Raw genomic sequence first — 18,369 nt, 5'->3', positions numbered from 1 at the left:
GGCCTACAACTCCCGCCCATGGTTTTTTTCCCCTTTCTTGGGATGCAGGCTTCCGACAGTTTCCGCAGCTGCGACTTAAAGCAATTCCAGGCCTCCTCCGCATTTAAATCCAGAAGTTCCTCCGTCCAATCCACTTCCCTAACTAATTTCCTTAACTCTGCATGTCAAGGCTTGGCTGTCTTTCTGGAAGATTTGCTTTAGCTGAACACAATAATAAAACCTAATTCTTGTATAGCGTTATTTTCACCAGGCACTTTACCAAGGAGGTGTCGTTATCCGCACTCGACAGGTTATTGGGCTCCGTACAGGGGTGACTGGGTGAAATTGAATGGCCTGTGCTGCACAGGGTGACGGACTAGATGAGTGCATGGTCCCTCTGGGCCATCCAGTCTATGAATCTGATGGAACTTATAGCTGGAAATGAACTGGCTCCACCAGCTCTTTGAGTAGATCTAGATTCAAATTCTTCTTCCTGGGTTTTCTCGAGGTGAAAGTCTTAAGTTTTTGTGGGAGTTTTCAGGCAGCTTTGATGTAGTTCAAAAAGCAAAGTGCTGAGATAACAATTAACAGAATACAGCCATAGACAGGATCTATTTGGTTACATTGTTAACACACAAAACCCAGAAACATTAATTACTTCTGTGTCTCTAAAGGTTGAATCTGGATCAATTAGCCTGCAAGATGTTTGACCCTCCTTGGCCCAGCCACCTAAGAGATCAAACCTGGTATCAGTAATTTGAGCGTTTCGCATCCCAGTTACAGGTAGAGTGGTTCGAATTGTATCCCGCCCAGTGCAAGCCATCTGGAGAAGGCATGGGAGGGAAGCAGCATTTTCTCATACACTGCTACACCCCCATGTTTTGAAGTATGCTGCATCGCGTGGTGCTCTTCCCTACACTCAAAATCCTGTGGGTCGTGTAGATGGACCCCATAGGCCTGGTGGGAACAAGCTCTATTGGCTCTGCTTGGTTGAGGTTCCACTCTAGTCCTCTTCCTCTCTCCATATGTGTCTGGATGTAGGTACTGTTCTTTATTCCACATGGAGACAACTTGGCAATGCTCCTCATTTCTAACTGCTATGGTCCTCTGTGGTCTTTACTGCTGAAGGAATTAGCTGTGTGGGATTTCACAGTGGCCCAAAGGAGAGTAGCAAACGATTGGCCAGCTCTCTGCTAGCTCCTTGCTCTGATGCATTCCTCGTGAGTCCCATCATCCTGCTGTGTAGGTTGCCAGCTTTCCCTCCGAGGACACGTGTGCTGCTGAAAGAGAATCCAGTGTAAAGCAAGAGGGACAAGATTAAAATCCCTTCGCCATCTGCAGGCTCTTCCGAGGAATGTGATGACTTTTTCACTTTGCTGCTTGAAGGGGAAGTTTAATTGCATCTTAAATACCAGCTGGCTAATTGGGAACCTTCTGCTACATACGTTTTAAACAATGCCTGAATCGCTTGGTAAAGAGATGGGAAATGCATCTGCGTCTTTAGTGGAATCACCTTCCCCCTCCTCTCAGTGTCTTCTGAACTCTTGTGAGTAAGCAGACTTCCCAGTAGCCGAATGGTGTTGTAGTTAACTCTTTACCTACCAAGGACTCAGTAGCTAGGCTGGGTCAGTGTGTGGATGGGCAGTTTTTAAGGAACCCCTACATGCGGCAGGAAGTGGTGTTGAGACTGAGCACTCTTTCCTTGCATTGGTATGGAAGCAGTGCCCCAGCTTGGTGCTAGGGGGCACTGTTGTTGGAGGTGCTATCCGTTGGATGAGACGGAAACATGTTTGTCCTGGCTACGGGTGATTATTCAGGGCCCCAGGGCAGCCTCTCTAAGAGCTGGGGGCTTTGGCTAAAAAACCATTGTTTGGAGCCTATAGCTGCATTTTGCCAACCCTAAAACGTCCCCCTTGCAGCGGGAACGAGGCTGTTTATCACTCTGTTCTATAATTGTTTAGCATTGATGTGTGGTTTTAAGTGGCTGCCGTGTTTTACCCCATATGTTGCTGCATTTAGGTGAGGGGCAAAGTGATCTCTTGTGTGGTTTGTAATGTTCCTTGGAGTCCTTCTGAATGAATATTCCCAGCTCCTACAGCTGTGCCCAAGCCATGAGACGATCTCTTCCCAACCTCACCCCATTCAGCTTACATACACTGAGAGCCAGAGGTACTTTCAGCTCTTTGCTGCTTCAGTGTCAAGAGAGATCCCTTGAGTTAACTACCAACCCAAGTCAGATTTTGAAATGCAAGCTGGAGACGAAAGGCTCCATATCTCATCTCGAATCCCTTGAGAGTCCATCCCCCCTGCAGACATTGTATCAAATAGTCTGTAGTGCCCGGCAGCACTTGATGAAGTCTTCAAAGCATCCTTACTTGAATGGTTCTTCCATTATTTTTCTTGCCTGTTCTCCACTCTAAAGGCTCTTTCTCAGCCGCCTCTTTGTCATGGTCCAGATGGCAGCGGCAAGCACCTGAAATTTGATTAAATATGTACATGCCATATACGTGCTAACTGTTAAATCTGTGTGGCTGACCCATTTGTGGAGGAGTGTGCTCCGTGTTTCACTTAATTTGCTTGCAGATGAAATGCTCTCTGTACCATCTGCTGCCCAGCTATAACTGTATGGGGATGGAGTTTAAGAACCGTGCTACTGATCCCAGGAGGTAAGTAATCTAAAAAATGTTTGTAGGAGATCATATCAATCTACCTTTCTTGGTATTTAAAGCAATTAATTGGGACAAAACAAACTTTGCTTGCTCACCAGATAACACTCGCTTTTTGAAAAATCAAATATATTTATTGTTTGATCCTTCCTGAAAAAGAGAATCTATTCTTTCTCCTAATCAGTCTGATTGATGGGAATGCTGCTTGTGTGCTTAGCTCCTACAGTCGGCTGCCCAAATCCCAGCAGCCTGGGCTGGAAATTCTCTGCCACTTTAGCTGTAGCTGGAAATGCATTTAGCAGGTTTAATTAATTGTGCATTGTGTGTCTGGGGATCTCTTCAGTGCAGTGCTGGTGCTTTTATTAAACTATGTTTTGACCGACTGTGATTGCTTGTGAAAGCACAGCTTTGAGCAGGTGGGGTGTGTGGGTGTGAAGGGATCAGGAGCCCTATAACAGTGGCATGATTCAAGAAATGGAGGTGTCTGGTTGGGCCATCTCCTACAGCAAATACAAGGTTGTTCCCTATAGTAGAATTTCTAGGGTTTTTGCCGGTCTGTTATCTATATAGAGAGAGCTCAGGTCGCGTTTGGGGCCTGTTGTGTTAAGTGCTGCACATATACATAGATAGCCCGTCTCAAAGAGCTCACAGTCTAAATAAGATTTGCCAAGATTTCACAGCTGCTCAGTGACAGAGCCAGGAATAAAACTCAGGTCACCGGTATCCTATCCACTAGACCACGCTGCCTCTTTTAAATATCCTAAATGACAGAAGCCCCTGACTTTCCTTTAAAGACTCTTCCCTGGTCCATGTTTGGGGGGAGGGATAGCTCAGTGGTTTGAGCATTGGCCTGCTAAACCCAGGGTTGTGAGTTCAATCCCTGAGGGGGCTGTTTAGGGAACTGGGGTAAAAATCTGTCTGGGGATCGGTCTTGCTTTGAACCAGGGGTTGGACTAGATGACCTTCTGAGGTCCCTTCCAACCCTGATATTCTATTCTGTGATCTTGAGGAGGGCAGGGAACTGACCTAAAAGGCCCATGGTATTGCATGAATCAGTCACATACAATCTTTTATGTCACCCTCATCGCTGGTGTCTCTTGACAGGTGGTACAATAGAGGGGCCTGTGTCACTCACCTACCGACGATTGCTTCCTGCTCTTACTATTTACCTCCTGAGTGTCTGAGTTGCCCTGCCCCTGTCATGAGTGCTCCCGTGACCCAGTGATATCTACCCACCTCTCCGTCTTCCTTCGTAACTCAGCCCCTCTGGCCTGCTGTTAGCCTCAGAGGCTCTTTGCCCAGCTCCATTTATTTGGCTCCTTTCTGGGGTCTGGCTTTCCTGGACTGAACGCAGGGTTCTAATTGCTGTGGCCCCAGGACTGTCACTCAACTTCCCGGCAAGTTACCCACGCTGCCTCAGTTTCCCCAGACTATGGATGACTGCCAAGAGTGTTAGGAGGCTTAACATTTGCTCCTGTGACCTGCAGATTGGCTGGCTGCAATGTGCTATGCCTGGAAAGGTGAACCCTGCAAGGAAAGCTTCCACTGGTCCAGGGTGTGGCAGCCTGCCTGGTGATTAGAGTGGGGCTTCAGCTCCCCTGTGCTCCAGTCATGCTGTTGGCTTTCCCCCAGGGAAGCTCAGGGTATCATGGTCAGAGCTTTACAGCTCTCTGGGTTCCATACAGCCTCCCCAGGTGACCACCTCTCTCTATGGGTAGGACCTTGTGTAGCAGTGGAACCTTCCAGGCCTGGTAGAGGGGCCCTACCACTCATGAGATTGGGGGCAACACTTGCCTGGCAGTTGGCCTACTGCTCTAAGGGACTTCTTACTTCTAAGACATCAAAGCGACCTCATTGCTTGTTGAAGATTTGATTCTAGCTAAGCCCAAGACCATGAATCATCTCTCAACTTGAAGGTAGTAGGTCAACTCTAGCAGGACTTTCAGTTCCTATATGGAAATTCGGCTTCTGCTGTTCCTTAGTTTTGTTAATATCTGTGATGATCCATTTGATGCATTTGTCCAGGGCAGGGAATATGGACAGGGTGAAAGAAAAATAATTAGGAAGATAAGATGGAGGAATTGAGTTTGTCATATAATTGATGCAGAGACTCAACTGCGGCACAAAGGTTCGTGGGCTGATAACTCAGATCTTACATTTCAGCCCTTCTCTGACCCTGCCGCAGTCTGCGAGAAATCCAGTTAACATTTCCTTTCAGTAGCAACTGTGAATAAACCATCCTGAAAGACTTTTAAAAGTGAAATGTCACAAGGAGCCAGCTTCCCCGTCCTAGCCTTGATAAGCCCATTGTGGCAGGCCCTGCCACTGTCCGTGGGGTTGGTGTGTTCTCAGCGTGGGGCGTCTTTTCTTGGTGGGTGGCTGCCCTGGGCTTGCACCGATCAACATCATTCCATCTGGCGCCTTACAGAAGGGATTGCGTTGAGTACGGTATGGCGTTTGGGGACAGCTAGTTCCCTGTGACAATCTGGCTCCAGGAAGAGATAGACGAGTCTCCAAATGAGGGAACGCTCTCCATATTTGGAGTGGCAGGTATTTCCAGCTGCTGATTATGTGCCCTTGTGCTGTTGAGTGCAGCGGAGCTAGGATTGCTGAGCCAGGAACCTTCACCGCGCTGCAGGTTGCACTGTCATTAGCACCTGTACGTAGTTCTACTCCTGCTTTGGCCGGGCGTGTACAAGACTATGCATGGAGCAGGGCTGTGGAGAATCAAGCTTGTCCAGTTCAGTTTGGGGTCTCTGAGAAGGCTATAGAGTGTTCCCAGGGGACTGCAGTGAGAGATGCCCCAGCCTATTCCATTGGGCCCTCTTCCATTCAAAGGCTGGGAATGGTTAGTGGGTTCTTAGGATGGCCTTTTCGCACTGTGGTCCACGTGTCGCCTGTTATAACTGCTCAGCTGTTAATTTCACAATCCTAACCACTGCCAAGCCAATTTCAGAGGCACTTGGGCTGAGTCCAAGACCACTGCTCATGTCCACTTTATTATTCTAATGCTGGTGAGAATCCAAGGTTCGTTACAGACTTGGATGCTCCCTGATTCAACTCATTTGACCTGAGCAAGGTATCGCTAATTGTTAAAAGCGCATCTTGCTCTACTCTTTTTCTAACCCCATAGAGCTGGGGGGCTGCATCTGGGATGTTTCTCTTCGCTGTGTGTACCCAGCTGGGTTACTGGGCTCACTTGCAGTTTGTGGCAGAGTTGTAGGTCGTGACTGGGCTGCACTTGCTGTTGTTTTGTTATGGTAGGGTTGCATCTGGGAGCTGGGCGATGCGCGCTGGTGGCTTGGGGTTGCAGGATTACTGTTGCAGTTCACCAGTAATCTGCACTCTCCCCAGTGCACCTGGTTACTACTGGGGGATTTTGGTCCCCCCCCAAAATACAAATTTTGCAAAATTCTTCATAGTTTATTGTGAAAATAACATTATAATCATGCCAGTTTCAATTATATTGATGATTTATTTCAAAACACCTGTGGGGAAGTATGTGTGTAATACAGACAAAAAAATTCAGGAACTGTTTTTTGACAAATACATTCCTTACTAGGCATATTAATAGAGAGCTTTGAGTAATACTTTTCTGCATTGTATTATTTCCCACACCCCGCAGAAGCAGTGCAAAGGCTGCGGAGAGTCAGGGGTAATAGAGGATCTGAGGGCGAGGAATGTAATTGCTGAGAAGGGGTCTAGGAGTAAACCTGGTGGTTGTTGGGTGTGGGTGGGTGAAGTGTGGAACTTTTGGGGGCTGGAGTATTGTTAGGGCATTGGGGAACCTCCCCCATGCGCACCCTGGCTGACTCCTAGCCTCTCCCATTCAGTCAGGCACATCTGCCCCTGTCCCTATGAGTCCCTGCACCCCCCAATCAGCCACCTCTCCTCCCATCCCTATGTGTCCCTGCACCCTCCTCTCCCTTTCAGCCCCTGCCCCAGTCTGTCCCACCCACTAGTCATTCTGAAGCCAAGTCTGTCACCCCCCAGCAGCCCCATGTGCTCTGCTCTGTCTGTCCCCCTCCATATCCTGTGCCTTCTCACCTGGCCCCATGGTCAGGATGCTGTGGGGAATGTAGCTTCTCCTCCCCCGCTGGGCTGCTATGGCCAATGACCGACTGCCCTCTGTTCTGGTGCCACAGCATCCCCTGGTGGGAAAAAGGCATAACTGCGGCACCTCTCCACCAGAATGTATTTTCTGCAGAGAAAAAAAATCTGTGGGGGGAGATGAATTCTGTATGTGCACAGTGGCACAGAATTCCCCCAGGAGTAACCTGGAGGCCAGATAGGCTGTGACTGTGTGTGGGTCCGTTCCATGCTACGCCAGCCAAGATTCAAGCTGTGTTTTTTGCAGGCTTCTCCGGGTGAGTCACAAATGGAGCCCTTTGTCTAGCTGAGGCTCAGCAGATGTGCTAACTTAGCATCATGCAGCCATGTTGATGCATTTTTTGCAAATGCCAGTTTTCACTTTGGGCTCCTACCTGGGACACGGCCCCTTCAGGCTACAGATGGAATTGACTGCTTGCAAAAGTGATGGGTTGATAGGGGATGAAATATGGCCCAGCAGTTAGGGTGCTGGCCTGGGATTCAGGAAGTCCGCGTACACTTCCTAGCTTTGCCAAGGAACCTTAGGCCAGTCATTTAGTCTCTGTAGAATGGGATTAGTAGCACTTCCCTGCCTCACAGCAGTGTTCATAGAATATTAGGTTTGGAAGGGACCTCAGGAGGTTCTAGTCCTACCCCTCCTCAAAGCAGGACCAACACCAACTAAATCATCCCAGCCAGGGCTTTGTCAAGCCAGGCCTTAAAAACCTCTAAGGAAGGAGATTCCACCACCTCCCTAGGTAACCCATTCCAGTGCTTCACCACCCTCCTAGTGAAATAGTGTTTCCTAATATTCAACCTAGACCTTCACCCTTGAGACCATTGCTCCTTGTTCTGTCATCTGCCACCACTGAGAACAGCCGAGCTCCATCCTCTTTGGAACCCCCTTCAGGTAGTTGAAGGCTGCTATCAAATCCCCCCTCACTCTTCTCTTCTGCAGACTAAACAATCCCAGTTCCCTCAGCCTCTCCTTGTAAGTCACGTGCTCCAGCCCCCTAATCATTTTCATTGCCCTTCGCTGGACTCTCTCCAATTTGTCCACATCTTTTCTGTAGTGAGGGGACCAAAACTGGATGCAGTACTCCAGATGAGGCATCAGCAGTGCTGAATAGAGGGGAATAATCACTTCCCTTGATTTGCTGGCAATGCTTCTACTAATATAGCCCAATATGTCATTAGTCTTCTTGGCAACAAGGAAACATTGCTGACTCATATCCAGCTTCTCGTCCACTGTAACCCCTAGGTCCTTTTTTGCAGAATTGCCACTTAGCCAGTCGGTCCCTAGTCTGTAGCAGTGCCTGGGATTCTTCCATCCTAAGGGCAGGAGTCCATTGGGAGATAGTATGGGAATGGGGAGAGCTCTGCTAGAGACAGAAACTGACTCTACATCTCCTGAGTTCCGGGCAAGTACCTTTGCACTTGACCATCCTCTTCTCCTCCATTACACCCTCCCACCCCCATCTTCCTGCAGAACCAACCGTATGTGAGTGGGGAACCTACTTTGGCGAAAACAGGCAGTGGAAGTATGCCACGGACTTGCTCTTAGTTATCTGCTCACGAAGGTGCGGCGAGAGCAGAACTGATATTTGTGGGCTTTTCAAAGTGATGCGCCAGGACCTACAGTATCTGCTCCTGATTTCCCAGACTCCCTGCGAGGAGATGCCAGTCTGTTGGGCTGTTCCTCAGTGACCGCTACCCGGACTTCAGAGCTGGCCAATCCCTTTGTCTGTATGGGGAACAATCAGATTTTTGTGATGAGGTGCAATAAATCTCTCTGCAGCTCTGTGTGCATTGTAGGCTGATCAGATTTAAGTCTGATATTGATGATCCCAGTGTTCTCACCAGCCATAAATCTTACACGGGGCAGAGCTGTGGGACCATGTCCCCATAAATGTGGCTGGTCCTAGGAGTGAGGCTGGCTCTCAGGTTGCATTGCCCTGGGGAGAAGCACTATATCAGATTGTCTTATATCCCATTCAGGAATGCAAGCACTTATGTGGACGGATTCTCCTGCTCTAGCCCATGTTTTACACAGCTGTCAGGTGGTGGTGGTGGGGAGTTTGCTGAATGAATCAAGAAGGACCCTGATGCTTTAGGTAATCGCGACTCAAAAAAGATCTATTAGAATTGGAAAAGGTGCAAAGAAGGGCAACAATCACTCCTGATCTTGGCATTTCCAGGTCCAGGCTCCCCAGCCCCAGCTCTACCCCATCCTAGCCCTGGCCCTTAGTCCACATACCTCTATTGGATCTAGTCTTGGGCCACCCCCGTGGGTAGCAGGTAGCACAGGCCAGGGGAGGCTGAGCCTCCCTAAACAACTGAGCATGGCTCTGCCCAGACTCCCCTCCTGCTTCTTGCTCTTCCCCTGGGGTCTGGACTGAGGCTGGGACAAGGGCAGGCCTGTGGCCCGGGACTCAGGGTGGCTGGAACTGGGCTCAGGCTGCACCGCCTGGCACTCTGAGACTGCGGGGGCTTGGGTGGCCCGGGGCTGGCAGCCATGTGGGCGTTTGGGGGCTCCAACGGGCAAGGGGAGGTGCAGCGTCTCCACAGCAGTGGCTGGCCAGCGTAACCCCTCTGTCAAGTACCCCTTGTGGCACTGGGGACGTACCATTTCTGTGCCAGAGGTGGATCCAGTGCACTGCCAGGAGGGGAGATGACCTAGCACTAGGGATAGTCCCCTCCATTCCAACCCTTGCCCACGCCGTGCTCATAGCGGGTTCTCCGAGCCTCCTTCCCTTCTCTTCCCTGCCGGGCTCCAGCATGGCCCTGCCGGCATGGCCATGTCTCTACTGTACGTACCTTACGCGATGCAGCTAGCAAGCCTGGGAGGGGCTAGAATCCACAGCAGGGACTGGAAATCTGCTCCCTTTGCCCCTCCCCTCTGTCTCCTGCCCTGTGAGATGGGGACTGGGCGTCAATCTGCAAAGTCACTTCTGGGTCTGAAATGGCTGCTCTGTTCAATCCCCCTTGCAGTGCACGGGCTGCGGCCACGAGCCAGCGGGTCCATACGGAGCAGCTCTGCTCAGTAGCTCTGGGTAGGGAACATTAAGGATCATTTTGCCTGGAAGGCCCCGCGGTTTCCCAATTGATTTGCCTTTTTTCTTTCCGTAACCCCAACCTGATACATTTTCATTAAACTTTCCCGGCCCAGCGGCCGCTGCAGATTGTAAAACTTTTGGACAAGCCCTTGATCGATCTTTATTGCTGCAGCAGCAGTTGGCACCTGAGCAGTTGCACAGCTTGGGGGGAAAAGTGCTTGGCAAAGGAGCCAGGTTTTATATCAAAATCTGCTCCGGGTGGGCCTGTTGGAACGCATCGTGCTGATGAGGCTCTGGCAGGGCCCAGCTGTAGCCGGGTCGCTCTGGGGCCCTCCCTGGCTGGAGCTGATTAAAGGGGATATGACGTTATTGATATAAACTGGGACCATATAGAACATGGGTTGCAACCAAGGCCCTGTAGTGGCACCAGATCCTATGTAAAGGGGGTCATATAAGGTGTCTAAGACCAGGTTACGGGTTACTGGTTATGATTATGCTGTCTGTATGTCTGTATCGTTATGTAGTTGAAGTTATAAGTATTGGCGGTATACTGTCTGTATTTCAAACTTGTGTGGTGTTACCGGGAAAGATCCCGGACAGGTTGGTGTCAGCTCAGCTTAGCCTGCTTGATGGCCCATTAAGGACCATCAGCTACACAACTGACCCATTGAGAGGAGGCAGATACGCCTTGTGACTCAGCAGGGTGTGCAGAAACTGGCTCATGTGACTGCAGACTCCATTTTGCTGGGTAACTTTCCACAGTAAGAACAAAGAATGGTGTCCTTACCACCTGCGAAAAGCCTATATAAGGCGGAGGCCTCATCTTCCATCTTGTCTTCAATCCTGCTTCTTACCTCTGGAGGCGACTTTGCTACAAACTGAAGCTCGCACAAGGCGGACTGATGACCCATCCCCAGTGGGGATGTTCTCCAGGAGACTTGAAATTTAAACCTGGAAGTTTACTCCATCACTGCCACAAGCCTGAAAACTTAAAGAATTTGCCATTACTGCTATGTAATTGATTCCAGTTTAACCAATTCTAGCTTCTCATCTCTATCTTTTTTCCTTTGTTAGTGAATAAACCTTTAGATTTTAGATTTCTAAAGATTGGCAACGCATGATTTGTGGGTAAGATCTGTATGTGGGTATATTGACCTGGTCTGGGGCTTGGTCCTTTGGATCGAGAAGAACTTTTTTTTTTACTCGTTGTGGGTTTTCATAACGTTCATCCCCAGGACTGTGTGCGGATGGTGGTGATACTGGGCGAGACTGAGTGTCGTAAGGAAATATCTTGTGTGACTTGGTGTTAGCCACCGTGGGGTTGAAACCGAAAGTCATTTTGTCTGGGCTGGTTTGGTTTGCCTTAGAGGTGGAAAAACCCCAGCCTAGGGCTGTGACTGCCCTGTTTGAGCAATTGGTCCTGATTTGGCACTCTCAGTTGGGTCCCGCCAGAACCGCATCGTCACAGGGGGCCACGCTGAGGTTCTTGAGTAGACACAGAACAGCAGCTTCCCTGCACTCTTGCCTCAACCCTGACGTGAGGGTCCCTTCTTAGAGGTGGGAGGGGAAGTCTGTGTCCGCGACCCACCCAGAGCTGAGCCTGCTAGCAAAGTGCCACTTCTGCTGGTGATTTTTGGCGTGTCTGTTCCCTGGGGACCTAGACTGAGTCCCACCAGTTCATTTCACACCAGCCCCAGGACCCCAGCAGAATGAAGATGGATGGTTAAGGCACAGACTTGGGAGACCTGGGATCAGATCCCGGCTCTGCGTGTGACTCTGCAAGTCACTTCAGTGCCTAAATCCCTTTGGGGATCTGGGCTCAACTCCCATTGATTTCAATAGGCGTGAAGCACCTAAATGCCGCTGGGCCTTAGTCCCTCTGTGCCTCAATTTCCCCTCTGTACTAATGGCTCTTTCCTGCCTCATGGGGGGTTCTGAGGATAAACACATAGAAGATCGTGAGGTGCTCGGGTACGATGGAAGTTGGGGCCATGCAAGTACCTCAGACTAGCAGAGATGAGGTGAGCAGAACAGTGGCCTGGGTTCATTTCGGTACCCAGTTCCCTTTGAAATAGGAGGCAGTGTTGTCCAGTGGCTAACGCACAGGGTTCTCTTCCCACCTCTGCCACTGATTGACTGTGACCTTGTGAGTCACTTCCTCTTCTCTCTGCCTCAGTTTCCCATCTGGGGATAATGGTACCTGTATTTGTAAGTGCTGTGAGAGCACCAGTGAAACGCAAAGTAGTCGTATTTGTGAAATCCAGACTTGCCACCCCGTCCCCGCAAGGGAGCTCAGCTCCCCAGGGGGGTTCTGTGCTATCTGAAGAAGCTCAGTACTGCAGCACGGCTGGACGTGCAAGGGAGGAGAGAGATTCTGGCCGGGCCCAGCCTCTATCAGGACACACAAATAAATAACATCTGAACAGGGAACGCCGTGGATCGAGCTGTATCTTGTTGAAACAGACGGTGCTTCAAAACTGGCAGTGCTCCTTTCAGGGTAACGCAGGACCTGGCCATTGGAAACTGGAACAAATTGCTTTCCTCTTCTCTGTCTTGCTGCTGTTTTGCAGTAGGTTTAGGGGCATCTCCTGGGAGCCGGGTCCCCTTTCCCTCTGACCTTCTGCTAGGGCTTTGTCTGGCAAGGCCATGCCACCCGTGACAAGTGACAGCAGCTGAGCCCTCACTGGGAAGCCATTGTGTTAAGAGTTGGTGGCTAACAGCAGTGCTTAGCTCTCACGTAGCACTGAGGTCCCATCCAACCCTGATATTCTATGAAGCGAGTTGTCCAGATCAGTAGCAGAGCTGGGACTAGAACCCATAATATCCCGACTTATTCCAGTGCCCTGTCCTCAGTCTGTTCGGGATCTGCTCAGGCTAAGCTGTAATAAGCCCCTCTCCGACCCCAGTAAGAGTGCCCCTGTGCCCTTGTGAACGGCTTTAACTAAACTGCTTTAAATTCACACCTCTAGTTAGACTGTGAAATATAGACTGTATATAGACCAGGCCTGACTGAGCTAAGCTTAAGAGCAGTTTAAATGAGTCCAAGTGTGGTTACTCTAAGGGTTTGCCCTGCTTAAATTGATCACTTCTGCTGCTCCTAACTTTCTTGCCCTGCCTTGGAGTTGTACCCACTCGCCTACACGTAACTGACCCTGCTGCTTACAGCTCCGCTTCAACCGTGGCCACCTGCTGGAAATGTAAGGGAGGCTAATCCCTGTAGGCCACGTGCCGAGAGACCCAAGGAACGCGCCGAGCAGGAGGTGGAAGGAGGCTGGAGTTCAAGCAGCCCCTGCGCTACCCCTCTCTCAGCCCCTTTGCAAGTTACGTCACTAGAGGCTCCTCAGTGTCAGGAGGGCTAAGGGACTGAGAGCATCCGAGAGTCCAGCTGACACCACGTTCCATGTCCCCTTTGAATCCAGCCTTTGGCCTTAAACTTCCCAGCCAGCGGGAGGCAGGAGAGCAACTGAGTCATCTGTAAGAGACCCAGCAAAACTCCAGCCAGCAGCTAATTGAATTGCACTTGAGAGCCCGCTTGTAGGTTGGCGGGAGGAAGCTTTGGTTCCTGTCAGCCCCCGGCGGGGCATTGTGAATGGAAATTTGTCCTGGGCGATCAGACTGGTACGCTGGCTTGCATGCCCAGGGGTTCGCGAGGTCACTAGTAGACTGGTTTTCACTTGGGGTGGGCTACCCAGCCTGCTGGATTAGGAGCCCAGTGCAAGCAAAGAACTCCGTGTTAGCAACGCTTGCCGTGGGGCCAGAGGACGAAGCAGAGCTCTCTAGCTTTGTGGCTCAACTGGAGCCAGGCTCTCAGGGTTTGTGCAGCTAGTCCGTCCCCGTCCCAGAGGCTGGGCTGTGGAAATGCACCTTCCTTGGTTGTCTCTTTCCCCATCCTCCCAGGGCTGGGGAACAATGACCATTGGCCTGTTCTGCAGGCCCTGGACAGACCCCTGGACTGGCGCAGAGCCCTCTGAATGTGTGGGGGAAGCAGAGGTAGGGGAGAAAGATGGTGCCACATTAGCAAACTCAGCCGCAGTCCTCTCTCGCTCTGGCTGGTGGAGAGCTTCCCAATGTCTCCTTCTCCCAAAGCCCCTTCATGCCTCCTGGTAAGTGGTAGGTCACCCTCCTGTGTTCCTAGCCAGAGTAACGTGAGTTCTTCTGCCCCGGAAACCCCATTCGCTCCCCCGAAGCACTAACCCATTGACACACTTGTTTCCCATACTCCCCTAGGGCATTTCCCAGGCAGTGTTCATCGGCCATGACTGGGGCGGAGCTGTGGTGTGGAACATGTCCCTCTTTTACCCAGAGCGAGTGAGGTAAGTCACCGTCAGATGGCTCCCCTATCATTTAGTCTTCAAAGGGAGCGGGGGGTACTACCGGATGAGCTTTCTGACTTAGTCGTGGGTTGTTTGTTTGTTTTTTTGTTTTTTCAGTCTCTCCTGCAATGAGATGATTTTGGGAATAGAATGCTGAGAAAATGCTCCCAATTCCTGCTATTGTGACCAGAAGATTTTTTTGTTCCCCATATAAATTGTCACCACAATCACCAGCTTGACTTTTGAAAATATTTATTTGCTCAGAACTTTGTTAGAAGAGAGGTTCTGCTCTGAGAAGTGATAGTACAAAGACGCCTCCACTGACTCACCAGGTCTACTCCCTGGTGAGTGTCAGACGCAGAACTGTTCATTTGAGGGACAAAAGGTTATTTTTTACTGCTCTCTACTCTTGTTAGCCCTCAAGAGCCAACACAGCTGAGGGCAAGTGAGCTGGATTTTATTTCTCTTGGGGTATCAGCAATTGCACCATTAACACAGTTCCGGTCTGTTACACCTGTGCAACCCGGTGGCATTGCTCCGGTGTTACTGAAGTCATAACCTGAAAGCACTGGGGCTGCGCAGGTGTCACCAAGCACCTAATTTTTCCTACACGACCTTTAGAACTGGTGGTCCCCTGTGAGAAGGAAAGATCCCAGCATGACTCTGAGCCCAGCATGAGTTCCCAGTGTTGGCTAGTGGAGGAAAACCTCAATACTTAAACTGAGCGTGCTTGATGGAGTCACTGAGGCGTAACAAACATGACCTCTCACAAGACCATTTGTAGGGACGCTTTTCAGAGTAGAGCCTCACTAGGTGCAGCTAATGCTGGGAAAAGTTGTCAGGATACCAGCCCAGGAGACAGTTTCTCTGTTTAGACACTGAACAAGTGCAGCCTGAGTAGCAGCCTAGTAAGTTTTCTCTGCGCATCATCCTGCCAGGCTGCCCCAATCTCTCTGGTCTTAGATTCTGATCTCTCAATGTGGCCATAACGCACGTTGCCACAGTAAGAGTCCTGGAGCCTGAGCCACTTCCCGGTGAATTACTCAGCCAGGTCATGAAGTTGGATCTGGGACCAGCCTGCAGAACTGGGGTGACGGTGGCTAGAGCCTTAGTATATGGACCAAGTGGATCTGGAATTCAGTGACCTCTTTTGTTGGGCCCTTCCCCACTGACAAGTGATGCTTCACCACGGGAGGAGGCTCTGGGCACTCAGGGCTAGATTCTTAGATGGTGTAAATTGATGATCTGTTTAGGCCAATATGATTTTGGTGAATTATGCTTGCTGCAGACCTGCTCCTTAACCTGCTGTTACTCCCGGGGCCTGGGGTGTAATAGGAGTGACTGTCTCTGCTATCCATCTCCCCTGACCCAGTTCACAATTTACTGCTCTCACTGCCCTCCTATCACAGAAACAATGGCTCTGCTTCCCCCAGACTCCTTCACAGTGGAGTTCTAGTTAAGGTGCTCCATGTGCTCGAAGCTCAGAAGGAGCCCTTGAAAACGTCCATATCTCACCTCTCTGGAGCCTGCTCGTGGGTGACTCTCTGTCCCATGTAAATGCCCCTGTGTGCACACACGGCCCAATGCCAGTGTGTGAATTCGGAGTCTGCTGTTTAAATCAGAGTGTATCACTCTTGGTTGTAAAGTGGGTCTTTTGGTTTCTCCCTCTCTGATTCCTGCTGCTGGTGTCTTAGGGCAGTGGCTGGACTGAACGTGCCCTACAGACCTGCGAACCCCAATGTGGATGTCATGGAGATGATCAAATCCCATCCTGTGCTTGACTATCAGCTTTATTTCCAGGAGCCGGTGAGTACAAGCCAAAGATGTTCTATTCCCAGTGCACCGGGTAGGCTGGGTCTTTTTGGTCAGGTCGGTCAGTGGGGCAGCGATTTGGCTGTAGTGTGGGACAAATCGCGTGTAGTACCCGGCCAAGCCTAAGAAGGATTGGACCTGTTTCTTTGACTTTGGGACAGGCCACTTTTGGATAGTATCCACCTTGGCCTGTAGGGGGTTTATGGTTCCTCGACCCACCTGGTGTCCCAGGTAAGTCACTCTGTTTTGGCCTATTTGACACTTTTTGGCCTTAACATCTTTGGCTCGTGTCAAAGCAATAGCTAAGGGTTAATGGTTTCTTTTTACCTGTAAAGGGTTAACAAAGGAACCAAACACTGACAAGAGCACCAATCAGGAAACCGGATTTTTCAAAGCTTAAGGGAGGAATTTGGGGTGTTTCTTGGTCTTGGGTCTTTGTCTGTCTCGGCTCTCTCAGCTATGAGAGGGTCTATTTCCAGGCCTTCTAATCTTCTGTGTTCCCAGTTGAGTACAAAGTAGCAAAAGTATTTGCATCTGTGTATCTGGCTGGTGGAGTCTTTATGTGTATTTGGCTCTAAGTCATATTTAAATTGATTGTTTTTGGTAAGGCTGTTTATCCCTTTTCTATGGTTTATTCTTTCTATAAGTGAAAACCTGTATCTTACCATCCAGGTTACAGAGATGTTTTTACTATTTCTTTCTTTTTTTCATTAAAGTTTTGCTTTTTAAGACCTGTTGATTTTTTGTTTCTAGTTGACCCACCAGGAAATTGGTGGAGAAGGAAAGACAGGGGGAGGGGGAAACTGCTCTGTGTTTAACTCTCCTAGTGTCCCAGGGCGGGAGAAAGCTACGGGGAAGAGAGATAGAATCTTTTCTGTTTCCCTGTCTTTGGTTTGTCTCTTGTGGAAGAGAGGAGACATGCTTCTTGGTATTGTGATGTAAAGAGGTTGCATCAGTAACTCTCAGGTTAGCCCAGAGAGGAAATTCTGGTGGGAGAGAGGTGGGGGAATGGTTTATTTCCCTTTGTGGTAAGACCAGAGCCTCTGAGTCTTGGGGTCCCCAGGGAAGGTTTTGGGGAGACCAGAGTGAGCAAGACACTGGAAATTCTTGGCTGGTGCAGCGATATCAAATTAAGCTGGTAATTAAGCTTAGAGGGGTTCATGCTAGCTTCTTCGGTTATGAACGCTAAGGTTCAAATCTGAGTAGGAAGCTATGACATGGTGGCAGCACATGGGAAAGTAAGAATCCAAAAGCCAGTAAGATTATTAATTTGCTTCTCTGCTAGCTGGTTTATAGCAGAAGGGAAGGGTTTATTTTTTTAAACTGCAGCCAGAGAATTTTTTTTTCCTTGCTCCTGCTAGTAACATCTTTGGCTCGTGTCAAAAGCAGATAGCTAAGGGTTAATGGTTTCTTTTTACCTGTAAAGGGTTAACAAAGGGAACCAAACACTGACAAGAGCACCAATCAGGAAACCGCGATTTTTCAAAGCTTAAGGGAGGAATTTGGGGTGTTTCTTGGTCTTGGGTCTTTGTCTGTTCGTGCTCTCTCAGCTATGAGAGGGTCTATTTCCAGGCCTTCTAATCTCTGTGTTCCCAGTTGAGTACAAAGGTAGCAAAAGTATTTGCATCTGTGTATCTGGCCTGGTGGAGTCTTATGTGTATTTGGCTCTAAGTACAATTTAAATTGATTGTTTTTGGTAAGGCTGTTATCCCTTTTCTATGGTTTGATTCTTTCTATAAGTGAAAACCTGTATCTACCATCCAGGTTACAGAGAATGTTTTCTATTTCTTTCTTTTTTTCATTAAAGTTTTGCTTTTTAAACCTGTTGATTTTTGTTTCTAGTTGACCCACCAGGAAATTGGTGGGAGAAGGAAAGACAGGGGGGAGGGGGAAACTGCTCTGTGTTTTAACTCTCCTAGTGTCCCAGGGCGGGAGAAAGCTACGGGGAAGAGAGATAGAATCTTTTCTGTTTCCCTGTCTTTGGTTTGTCTCTTGTGGAAGAGAGGAGACATGCTTCTTGGTATTGTGATGTAAAGAGGTTGCATCAGTAACTCTCAGGTTAGCCCAGAGAGGAAATTCTGGTGGGAGAGAGGTGGGGGAATGGTTTATTTCCCTTTGTGGTAAGACCAGAGCCTCTGAGTCTTGGGGTCCCCAGGGAAGGTTTTGGGGAGACCAGAGTGAGCAAGACACTGGAAATTCTTGGCTGGTGCAGCGATATCAAATTAAGCTGGTAATTAAGCTTAGAGGGGTTCATGCTAGCTTCTTCGGTTATGAACGCTAAGGTTCAAATCTGAGTAGGAAGCTATGACATGGTGGCAGCACATGGGAAAGTAAGAATCCAAAAGCCAGTAAGATTATTAATTTGCTTCTCTGCTAGCTGGTTTATAGCAGAAGGGAAGGGTTTATTTTTTTAAACTGCAGCCAGAGAATTTTTTTTTCCTTGCTCCTGCTAGT

At 49.4% G+C, this 18,369-nt stretch overlaps 1 protein-coding gene across 1 annotated transcript in view; it reads left to right on the top strand.

Annotated features, from left to right (window-relative positions):
* Window positions 1–18,369, top strand: part of LOC116830887 (bifunctional epoxide hydrolase 2-like) — an 83,911-nt gene that overhangs the window by 27,231 nt on the left and 38,311 nt on the right. The window contains exons 10-11 of the mRNA XM_075063565.1: window positions 14,018–14,103; window positions 15,798–15,909. Coding sequence (XP_074919666.1) covers window positions 14,018–14,103; window positions 15,798–15,909 — 198 coding nt within the window. The remainder of the gene's footprint in view (window positions 1–14,017; window positions 14,104–15,797; window positions 15,910–18,369) is intronic.

This window comes from Chelonoidis abingdonii, chromosome 3, assembly GCF_003597395.2.
Source record: "Chelonoidis abingdonii isolate Lonesome George chromosome 3, CheloAbing_2.0, whole genome shotgun sequence".
Classification (NCBI taxonomy): domain Eukaryota; kingdom Metazoa; phylum Chordata; order Testudines; family Testudinidae; genus Chelonoidis; species Chelonoidis abingdonii.
The sequence above is the reverse complement of the archived record's forward strand: the minus strand, read 5'-3'. Positions and strand labels throughout refer to the sequence as shown.